Here is a 12032-nt window from a genome sequence, read left to right on the forward strand (position 1 = left end):
GTATGCGCGGCTCCTCCAATGGGATCTGTAGGATTCTGCAGATCTGCGCAAAATCGCGGAAATCTGCCCTACAAGAACGCGATCCAATTTGCAGGGAACGAGGTTACCGAGGAATACATGTTGTGGCACAACAGGTGCAGCGATTCACAGTTCTGTCATAACACGGATTGTGAACTCTCGTTTAAACTAATGACACAAACACACGTCTCTCTACATGAGTGATAATATCATTAACAGATTTGTTTCCAAATATAAACTCCTTTTGTTACATCAGCGGTGTCTTGTCATCTGTGCTAGTTGCATAATTTGACCTATCATGGCAAAAACACAAACGCACACACACAATATATGTTCTTCTTCTTCTTCTTCTTCTTCTTCTTCTTCTTCTTCTTCTTCTTCTTCTTCTTCTTATTTTGATTATCTCAGTTAATCCATTGTAAATCAAATGACAATAACAAAAGACTCACAATGATCCTTGTGTTTCAGTATAGTGCAATGCAGCACTTTCTGCTGAAGCAATGGCAAGCTTTGTGCTTTTTATGCGATAACAGAAACAATAATTAAACACATTTCAGTTCCATTAAGTGGTTCTGCATGTACACATGTATGTGTATGTGTTATCCAAAGTCCCTATGAATGGTGTTGCTTCAATTTCTTGTTCTAGGAAAAATCTAACTTTTAGTAAAAATCTGACAACAAACATAGAAAAACAAATATTGCTTTTATTCTTATTGATACCTAAATGAAAGCATTAAATAATAAACCATCAAAATGTAATAATCTATAAATACATTTATCAGAGGTAGTGTTTGAGATGTACAGACAACTGAATTCATTGCATCTTTTTATAGTAGCTCTAATAAGTGATTGTTTGTAGATTTAAGCCCAATATGAGCTGGCATCACATGTACAGGATATTTTAATCTTCTAATAAATAACAGTCAATTTAGAAGCTTAAGAGGACAAAGTACATCCCACAAGGTCATTATTCCTGTGATTTTAACTGACAGCTGTATATGAGAATGTCCTTGACCACCAGACTAGTTTGTCTTCATACTTTAACTCTTACTATTGTTCTGACATCGTATAACGCTTTAGCTGGATGGTCAAAGTAGCGTACAGTAAGCTCTGTCTTCAAGGTTTCAGCTTTGCGGAAAAGCATTCCTTCTTTAATGCTTCTTGGGCAAACATTGTTTGAACCAGAACAATCTGTACGCTGTCCACTTCTTCCCCCACCTCCTTTGTTGGAAAGGAAATGTGCTCAAGTGTCAAATAAACACACTGTTTATAAATAAAGACCATTAGAATATAAAACATAAAAGCAGAGTTGAGATCTTAGAGCAGGACAGTGTAGAGAACTGCTAGGTTACAGTAGGTCATAACTGCAGAAAAGGGCACACACAACCCCTAGAGACTTCTCAAGAGCTTGAAATGCCCAAAAGGTTGCAACTGCTGGACACCGAATAGAACAGTGACAGCTCAGAGGGTGATGGGATGGCGTTGAGCACCAGAGCACCATGGTGCCCACTCCCCCCAAAAAACAGGGAGGTAGTTATAGTAGGAGACTCAATTCTTAGAGGTGTAGATCACACAATGTGTTCTAGTGATAAGGAGACCCACATGGTATCTTGCCTGCCTGGTGCTCAGGTTGCAGATCTCCCTCAACTAGTAGACGGGCTACTGGCCGAAGCTGGGGGGAATCCACTGGTCATGGTCCATATTGGAACCAATGACATAGGAAAAGGTAGGACAGAGGTTCTGCAAGACAAATTTAAAGAGTTAGGAACAAAACTAAAGAGCAGAACCTCCACGGTAGTTTTCTCTGAAATTAGATCTTTCTAACAAAATAGAATCTTTGTGGGTTCAACTTTTGAATAAAAGATCTGGAGGAGAAGTGGTAGGAGTGTGTTACAGACCACCCAATTCAGATATTCAGAAACATGTTGCATTGTACAGTGTAATCAGGACTGCATGTAGCAACGATGTGGGTGTTATAATGGGGGATTGCAATTTCCCAAACATAGACTGGGAAAGCCAAGTTGGGACTACAGAAGCAGAAATAGAAATGGTTGAGAGAGCATGCATTGATTTGATATTTTCAAATGACCAAGATAGAGTCAGAGGGACACTAGTTAGAGAACCAATGGCAAACTGTGATCACAATATGGTTCGCTTTGAGGCATTCTTTCAAAAAACAAGGACCAAGTCTAAAACAATGGTCTACAATTTTAGAAAAGCAAACCTTGAAGATATGAGGTAGACTGCAGCACACTGGATACAGATTCAGTTGAAAATGGATGGATATATTTGAAGAATATACTACTTGAGGCTCAGGAGAAATTTGTACCAAAACTTAGCAAATTGAGGACCAAACAACACTGGCCAAAATGGTTTAATAGAGGTATGCAAAAAAAATCAAGAGAACAGAAAATGTTGTATGTTGCATACAAAAGGGATAGGGACGAAACAAAATACAAAGAATATGTTGAGCTGCAAAGAGATCTTAAGAAAGGGATCAGGAAAGCAAAGAGGGAAATAGAAACATAGCCCTTAGAGCTAAAACTAATGCAAAGAGCTTTTTTCAATACTACAACAGCAAAAGGTCAATAAAGGAGGAAGTGAAATTGATAAAGGGCAAAAATGGAAGTATCTTGGAAAACGAACAAGATGTGGCAAATGTTCTAAATTAATATTTTACAGAGGTTTTTACAAAAGAAAAGACAGATGACATGCCACAGGTTAACAATCAGTCCAGTCAAACCCTAAGAGAGATTAGGATAAATAAGGAGGAGGTACTAAAGGGACTAGCAGAATTAAAAACAATCAAATCACCTGGGCCAGATGGTATATTTCCAACAGTACTTAAAGAAATGAGGGAAATTATTTATAGGCCGCTAACTCAAATATTCCATAAGACACTTAGAACAGGGGATGTGCCAACTGACTGGAAGACAGCAAATGTCATCCCAATCCACAAGAAAGAGGACAAAACTGAGTCAGGAAATTACAGACCAATCAGTCTCACCTGCATCACCTGTAAAATGTTGGAAAAAATGATTAGACAGAAAATAGAAAACACAATGCTAGGGTCTTTTGTCAAAAGTGTAGAATTGAGAACAAGGGCAGTGCTGTTCAGACTGTACAATGCAATAGTTAGAGCTCATCTGGATACTGTGGACAGTTCTGGGCTCCACACTTCAAGAAAGATATCGCTGCTCTAGAGGCAGTTCAGAGCAGAGCAACCAGACTTATTCCAGGTCTGAAGGGAAAGTCCTACTGAGAGACTGAGGACCTGAACCTTTTCACCCTGGAACAGAGGAGACTATGTGGGGACTTGATCCAAGTTTTCAAAATCATGAAAGGCATCGACCACATCAACCAGAGGAGCTTTTCCAGATCAGCAGGGACACACGCACCTGGGGACACAAATGGAAATTGGGCTTCAAGGCATTCAAGACAGAAAACAGGAGACACTTCTTCACACAGAGAGGTGTCACAATCTGAACAAACTCCCCAGCAATGCGGTAGATGCTGAAAGTTTGGGAACATTTAAAAATAGACTGGATAGGATCCTTGGATCACTTAGATATTAATGGACACCAAACGAGCACGATGGGGCGAATGGCCTCCTCTCGTTTGTAAACTTTCTTATGTTCTTATGTTCTAATGATTCAATATGTGACAGGCAATACTGGGGAAAAAGAGCAAAGGTGACATCTAGTGGCGAGAGGGGGAAGTGTAACAAGGAAATGTCAAACAGGGGACGTGACAGTACCCCCCGCCTGAGGCGCGGCTCTAGCCGCCACAGACTGGCGACACCGGAAACAACCACGGGGCCAGGGGGCAGGATCTCCGCGATGGGCCTGATGAAAGTCTGAAATGTGGGATGGATAAAGAATATCAGATGCAGGCACCCAAGAGCCCTCCTCAGGTCTGTATCCTTCCCAAGCAACCAGATATTCAAGCCTTCCTCTATGGCGACGGGAGCAGAGCAGTGAGCGAACTGTATAGGCAGGACCATCCTCTAGATCCAAAGGTGGAGGTGGAGGCGAAACCGGAGGAAAGCTGAGAGCGGGATCGGCGGGCGGAGCTGGGTAAGATCCTACAGGTTTCAACAGAGAGACGTGAAAAGTTGGGGAAATCCAGTAATGTGGTGGTAATTGCAAGCTATAGGAAACAGGGTTAATTTGTCTCAGGAGCTTGAAGGGTCTGATATAATGAGGGCTTCGTTTCTTTGAGGGTAGTTTAAGTTTGATGTCTGGGGTCGATAGCCATTCTTCCTGCCCTGGCTCATATTGCGGTGCCGGTCTCCGGAGACGGTCTGCCTGTGTCTTCTGGTGATGGATGGCTTGCTTGAGATGCGTATGGGCTGTTTGCCAGACTGTGGCACTTCGGCGAAGCCAGTCGTCAACAGCGTGGATATCAGATGTGTCTTCGGTCCATGGAATCAGGAGAGGCTGTCCTATCCTAGGACACATTGGAAAGGAGAGAGGCCAGTAGAGGAGTTTATTAAAGAGTTCTGGGCATATTTTGAACATGGTAAAAACCTGCTCCAATTCTTCTGGTTATTGCTGCAGTAGGTCCATAGATACCGTCCAATCTCTTGATTTAGTCGTTCAGTCTGGCAATTGGACTGGGGATGGTAGCCTGAAGAGAGACTTATGTTTACATGCAGAGCTTTAAAGAAGGCAGACCATACCCTGGAGGTGAATTCAGATCCCCGATCGGACATGATGTCCTCCGGCAAATTGTAGACTCTGAAGACGTGATGGAACAGGAGTTCAGCAGTGTCCAGTGCAGTAGGAAGACCTTTAAGGGGAATAAGCTTGCAAGATATAGAAAATCGATCGACTGCCACAAATATGGTGGTATAGCCCAGGGAGTTTGGCAGATCAGTAATAAAATCAATAGCGATATGAGACCAGGGTCGATGAGGTATAGGAAGAGGTTCAAGGAGACCAACAGGGCATTGGTGGGGTTTAGATTGAGCACATGGTTGACAGGCACATGGTTGATCCATTGTAGTCCAGTGGATGGGAGCCACAAAGCAGGTAGAAGGGAGGATGGGTTCTGTAGAAAGCGAGGCAATCTGATTGTCAAATAGTTGTGATAGAGTGTCTGTTTTTGTATTCTTAGAGCTTGGTTGGTATGTGAGAATATCCTGGAATCAGGTAAAGAATAAAGAATAAAGCATGCTTGTCGTTTCGTGGACTGTATGTATTCGAGATTACGGTGGTCAGTGAGTACAAGTTTTGCGTCCTCTAACCAGTGTCTCCAATGTCAGTTTGATGTCCAGAAGCTCACAGTTTCCAATGTCATAATTATGCTCTGCGGGAGAAAGTTTCTTGGAAGAGAATGTGCACGGGTACAGTTTGGATGGCTGACCGTGTCGTTGAGATAGCACAGAACCCACTCTCAGACCAGGTTAGGGAACAAGTAGAACCTTTCAGCAGAGATGTGAGAGGGGAAGCAATCGAACTGAAATTACAGATAAAGTGCCTATAAAAGTTGGCAAATCCGAGGAAGCATTGTAGTTCCTTGATTGTCCGGGACTGCGGCAAGTCCATGATGGCTTTCACTTTGTCTGAACTTTTGATGTGTGTGGTCCAGCATGGAATAGACAGACAATGAGAAAAGCAGTGCTACCCACAGGCAAGGATTTCGCCAGTTTTCCAGGATATAGTTGGATTGTGATGTGCAAGCCAAGGAAACCAAAGTATGAGAATCCGTAACCAGAAGGGAGATTTCTTCTATATTGAGAATACTTATTTGGAGACGGAGAGGGACTGTTAGGTGAGAAATACGACCAGTGCTGATAGGTTGATTATCGATTGCCTTGATCTGGAGAGTAGGAACACAGGGAAGGAGAGGAATGCTAGTCGAGACACTGTTGCTCTGTGTATGAAGTTTCCAGCTGACCCCGAGTTAAGTAGAGCAAAAACAAAAAGGGTATTAGGACGCCAAAAGATTTTCGCTTTGATGAGAGTCTGTGCATGGGTAACTAGTGGGCATTGGGTGCTACTCACTGCGGGATCGCTGGAGGTGCCAGGGTGGACAGGGCAGATGTCACGGTAATGTCCCTTCTGACCACAGTAGAGACACGCGCAGTTGAATCCATCCCTGTCTCTCTTCTGCTGACAGCCATATATGACCCAACTGAATAGTTTTGGACATGGATACAGGTTGGGGCGCTGGCAAAAATCTGGCAGGGCGGCGTGATGCTTCAGGTGTAGATTGTCTTCGGTCTCGGAAAAGATGATCCAGGCAGACAGCTACTTGAAACAGATCCTCCAAACCAAGATCCTCATCCTGGCAAACCAATTTGGACTGTAGTTCCGGACGAAGACCTTGTAGAAAGACTGTTAACAACACAAGCTCATCCCATCTGATGCTAGCAGCCAGTGTACGGAACTTAAGCGCATAGTCGGCTGCCAAGGAAGTGCCTTGTTTTAGCATGAGGAGCTGTTCGTCGGCGTCCCGTCCTTCCACCGGATGATTAAAGACATATTTGAATTGTCCCAGGAATGCACTGAGGGAGTGTGTTATTCTTCCTAGCTGCGTCCAGACTGCAGAGGCCCATTGGAGTGCTTTACCGGTTAAGAGCCTAATTATAAAGGCGATCTTAGCAGAATCACTAGGAAAGGCTGCCGGCTGATGGGAGAAGTACAAGGAGCATTGCAATAGAAAGCCTTTGCAGCCTTCTGGGGAGCCATCATATTTATCAGGAATGGCAAGACAAATGGTTTTGCTCTCAGGTGCAGCTGCAGGAGCAGCCACTGCAGTGGTAACTGGAGGAGCAGGTGTTGCCAAGTCAAAATGTCGATCAAGTCGATCCATCTGATCATGTTTTTCCAACACAAGCTTCTTTGTGGCGAGTGCAGCATGGATATCCATCTGCTCCATTGGGTCCAAAGCCATGGCGAAGTATTCTGTAACGGAGAGGCTGCCATAGGTAGGGGACCCAGATGTAGAGCGAGGGGAATCTGAGGACAGATCAGAGGTCAATGGCCAGCAAACAACAGTGTCAAAGGGAAATCCGAGAGGCTTGGCAAGGAGGCAGATGAGAGGTCTGGGATCAGGCAAACAGTGCAGGGGAGGTAATCCAGAAATCGTGAGTCGTGAAGGAGTAGCAAAAGTCAGTAACATAAAGGCAACAAAGAGACAAAAGGCTTGGAATTGATACAGGAGCATAAACAATACTTTGCGAAAAGGGAGGGTAAAGGGTTGATATAGAGAGGATGTATGGCAGGATGTATGGCACTTACTCATTAAACCGAGCGCTTCTCCAGCGCAGAGCAGCGAGCAGAGACGCGACCAACAGCAGCGTGTCAGGCCTGCGGGCGTCGCTGCGCAGAACAGGTGCGCGGTGAAGAGGCGGGACACGTTTCTATTGGTAGGACTCTAGATGACGCAATATAAATCTTTTTGTTTTTGTGTTTCTCGTTTTGCGTTTGCGTTTTTCTTTTTGCATTTGTGTTCTTGCTTTTGCTTTTGCATTCTGCTTTTTGTTTTTGTGTTTCTCTTTCTGCATTTGTGTGGTGCTTTTTGTTTTTGTGTTTCTCTTTTTGCATTTCTGTTCTTCCTTTTGCATAAGTGTTCTGCTTTTTGTTTTTGTGTTTTTCTTGCATTTCTGTTCTTCCTTTTTCATTTGTGTGGTGCTTTTTGTTTTTGTGTTTCTCTGTTTGCATTTGTGTTTTTCTTTTTGTAATTGCATTCTGCTTTTTGTTTTTGTGTTCTTCCTTTTGCATTTGCGTTCTGCTTTTTGTTTTTGTGTTTTTCTTTTTGCATTTGCGTTCTGCTTTTTGTTTTTGTGTTTTTCTTTTTGCAATTGCATTTTTCTTTTTGCATTTGTGTTTCTCGTTTTGCAATTGCGTTTCTATTTTTGTTTTTGTGTTTTTATTTTTGTTTTTGTGTTTTTCTTTTTGCAATTGCATTTTTCTTTTTGCAATTGAGTGTTACTTTTTGCTTTTGTGTTTTGCACTTCAGGGCCACCATAGATAACGTCATGTAAATAACCCAATGAGGAAAAATAAGTAAATTCTGTGCTTAAAATAACTGACAAAAATGTTCTTAACCTCTTCAGTTTTTTTTTTTTTAAGAATATATATTTTTTCAGTTATATTGCACATAAAGACCATGACTGGAATTATATTTTTTTAAATAATTACATTAATATTAAATATGCTTAAATGTGTAATATTCCAAAGATACATTACCAAGACATCCTCACTTTACACAAACCCATGGTAATAAATGCACAGAGATTACACTATGATATAAGAAAATTGGCCCAACAGAACAAGTGGAAAATAAGTTGATTTAATATGTATCAGAAGAAATAACAGTAATAGCAAAGTTTATTTTCAAACAATACAGATGTATATGTAGATATAGAAAAATACAATAAAATCTGCTAAAGGATTAATCCGTTTACAGAAAACAGGAGGAAATCAACTAAAGTAAGGTACTATTCTTAAATCTCCCAATATTCATTGTTGTCCTTAAAGGGTGTCGGTATAAGAACACCTACTTTATCCCACAAGCAGCTGATTTATAAGATGTTTAGAACTGATAAAACCGGTTGTCAGAATTTACAAAAACTGTAAGTGGTATCAAATTACACAGAGCTGTGAAGCAATAAACATAAGAAAAAACAGGAAGTATCTTATTTTAATGTTAACACAAACTAATCAAATAACCTCAGGCCAAGAATAGTCGTAGCACAGAACCTCAAGGAAACATGATATTCAAGGGCTCTTTGCAATGTATTGTTTTCCAAGTATTTCCCAAATAGTTTTATTGTGAATAACAGTACATTAGCTCCCAGGTTGGGTTTGCAATATAAAACAAAGGAGAAAACAGGAAACAATAATAACAGCTCTCAAAGGACAACACTGTTCTTATCTTAGTAAACACAGTCAGTATGGCTTTCATTAAACTATCAGAAACAGATATTATGTATAACAGATATGTTAATTTGAAACCAATGATTATACAGGCACCTCAATTTTTGTATTATTATGTCAAGAATAGATTTGTTTTTAAAGTAAAACAATGTGATGTACCATTTTGGTTTTCGTCTCTAGGTACTCCAGCAGCTAAGACAGTCATCAGTGGGTCAGAAGTCTTTTGATGGCAGGGTTGCATACTTAATCTTGGTCGCCTTATTCCTGTAGATCAGCACTCCACACACCAGGGCGACGGCCACCAGGAATGTTCCTGCGATGAACACGACGTTCAGGTTCAGATTCACACTGGAAACTGTGACAAAAAGGAAAAATGTGATATTGAATTTGAGTTTTCATACAGGGAACTTTTATATTCAATACTACCAATGAGAATGTATTGTTTTCTGTAGCAAAAGCTTAGATAACCCATGATGGAGTGTCTAACTGTAACCTGTGCCTTGAGCTGTCTATGATTAAGGATGTGCATAAGCCACAACCCAGCAATACTTCATTTTAATTTTAATTCACAATTGGTTTGATTTTAATTGAAAACCACAATTAAGCGTTTGTTTCAACATTAATCAGATGTATAATGTAGACTATCCAAATTATCCAAAATTACCTGCACTGCCCGAGCTCCTGGCTAGACGCAGAGGTCCTTGAGATATGAAGTGTCTCCCGGTCTCTGCAGACAGTTGTCTCCTGTGACGGTGATGCCCTGCAGTGACACCAGTGCTGCAGCCCTGGGCACACCTTGTGAAGGGATTGCCAGCTTGGCATAAGATGACTGTACAGCTGATGTACACCTTTAAACAGACAAGGGTCCAGTTAAACACCATTGAATCTGAGGATATGAGCAAATCAGATTTCCAAGCTTTACTGACTGAATGATTACTGTGGGGTTGATAAGCAAGCAGTTTTAAGTTATTATTATACAGTGATTCCTTTGACTTTACCTCTGAAAACTGGCCAATGAAGGCGAAGGCTTCCATTCCAAATCTGTACTGTGTCTGGCTGCTTGGATAGACCACGACCGTGTCATCCTCAACACACCTAGAAAAGAACATCATATGTCATTTACAAAATATCATGTCAATTCATACCAACACTATTCACTGACACTGACAACAACACTTGTTTTAAACCAAGCTTGTGAAGCTTGTGATAATAAAATAATCACTCTCGATGATCAAATCATGTGTCTCCAATTTACAAAATGTGGAATAGTGTTGGAATCTAAACAAGTTCGATTTGATCCGATTTTACGTGCGTTGAAAATGATACCAATGAAAAACGACAGGACAACGGACAACTCTTTGGATGACAGACTACAAATGACGTATTGGATCCAGTGTGCCACGGCCTTTACATCTGTATGTGTTTGCAGTCTTAGGGTCAGTAAATATAAAATGTCATGTTCTTACAATTGTACACTTCTTCATAGTTCCTGTAAAATGTGTGCCTTTAGTTACCCATTTCTAATGATGTCATAGAACAAAGGGTCACTGGGGTCATCGTGTGGGGTTGCTCTGCAGGACTCTACAAACAGCTGGGTGTTGGGAATAGAAGATGTTGCCTCAATGTCTATGTAGAGCATGTCTCGTAGTTCCACTGTCACTGGGTAGGCGCTGGGGTCAATCATTCTGGTGTACCGATCAGTGCTGAAGAACTCAAACTGATAGGTGAACTTGCCGAAGCCAGACTCAGTGAACACATAGGGGAGTCTGTGTGCCACGAATTCGAGAGACACATTGCCCTTCTTGGGGTAGGAGCAGGAGAATCCAATCTCCACTAGATGCTTCCTGGTTATGACTTCTTGCCCAGGGTGATCAAATGATATGATTTCATTCCTAAATATAAGGTTATCTTCAGTTTCCTGCAAAATGAGAGCAAACAAATACGTGGAACATTAAGAGAACCACTTGAACTCATTAGTTTATCATTTCATATATGTTTTTTTGTTTTTTACTAATGCAGGTCTTAGATCATATGTGCATATTACTGTAATTAATGCACTTGGAAAGACAGAAACATTATGGAGTGGGGATTAGAAATAGGACTCACAACAAGTTGTGTCCCACAAGCGTTCAGCGACACAGCCGCAATCACGTGAGTGCTGTTAGATGTCAATGTACAAGATGGGTCAATAAGGCGCAAATAATTCTCATGAAGTCCTTTCATGGAGGACTTGAGCACGGAAACAGTCATTGTGTTCTCAGTGCATTCAACATCAGCTTCACCTGTAGACCACAAGTCACAAATGCTAATCATTGCCTCATCTCTCCAATGCTTCTATGAATTGATAAAAAAAAATTATAATCTGAATTTAATTTCTACCAAGCAATTTTGTCTAATATAATGCAGGATTATTCCATGAGTTTGTATGCATACATTTGCATGGGAAATTGCTATATTTAAAAGCAATTCATGTAACACATTACTAGAATGATACTGTATCAGCTAAAGATTACTATTAATGCATTGTTAATAATCTGTGACACATTAATCTGTTTTAAAATAGCTGTGTATAATTATTTTATAAATACATACTCACCGCCATAATGATTTCTTCCCACAACTGCAACAACGCATCTCAGTTCTGACTGATATCTGAAGATTTCAATTTAGACATTAGACATAATAAATACACAACACAAGGTAAATACAGATATTTTGAATGATTGAATGATTTCATACTGACCCGTCAGTGGTCTCTGCGACAAAGCAAAAAGGAACATGTTCATTCAGGTCATTTTCAGTTGGGGTCCAACTGAAAACTGCTTGGCCCTCCTGACTGTAGCTAATGTAAATAAACGACTTTGTGATATTAAGAGGCCCGCTGATCTTGATGTCGTAAACCCTTTTGGAAGACAAAATTACATTGGTAACAGTAATTTAAAAGTAGAAATTCACAGGTGAGAATTCTGTTGTTCCTGTCACAGTGCCTCTTTTTTAATACAAAAAAAGTAATCAGAATTCGTTATAATGGAATTACAGTAAGAACATGACACAGATAGCTTACATTGATTGGACAGCTTGTGCTCTGACAGTGAATTGAAATTCTTGGCCAACTGAGACACTTAG

General features: G+C 40.9%; 1 protein-coding gene across 1 annotated transcript; it reads right to left on the reverse strand.

Annotated features, from left to right (window-relative positions):
• Nucleotides 1–8330: 8330 nt before the first annotated feature.
• LOC136748932 (ZP domain-containing protein-like) lies at nt 8331–11219 on the reverse strand. The gene is made up of 5 exons (XM_066702941.1): nt 11013–11219; nt 10421–10824; nt 9905–10001; nt 9571–9754; nt 8331–9261 (listed from the first exon to the last, which is right to left on the reverse strand). The coding sequence occupies exons 1-5, from the start codon at nt 11217–11219 to the stop codon at nt 9119–9121; spliced, it is 1035 nt and encodes a 344-aa protein (XP_066559038.1). The 3' UTR covers nt 8331–9118.
• Nucleotides 11220–12032: the final 813 nt, after the last annotated feature.

Source organism: Amia ocellicauda, chromosome 4 (assembly GCF_036373705.1).
Source record: "Amia ocellicauda isolate fAmiCal2 chromosome 4, fAmiCal2.hap1, whole genome shotgun sequence".
NCBI classification, from domain to species: Eukaryota; Metazoa; Chordata; class Actinopteri; order Amiiformes; family Amiidae; genus Amia; species Amia ocellicauda.

Bases quoted from the DNA above. Each gene is read 5' to 3' on its own strand.
- LOC136748932 (XM_066702941.1), bottom strand. From the start codon at position 11,219: ATGATTAGCATTTGTGACTTGTGGTCTACAGGTGAAGCTGATGTTGAA. The intron at 10,825-11,012 runs GTGAGTCCTATT...CTCATTTTGCAG, and splicing joins CTTGTGGGACACAACTTGTT to GAAACTGAAGATAACCTTAT. The intron at 9,262-9,570 runs GTAATTTTGGAT...TTTTTGTCACAG, and splicing joins CAGGAGCTCGGGCAGTGCAG to TTTCCAGTGTGAATCTGAAC.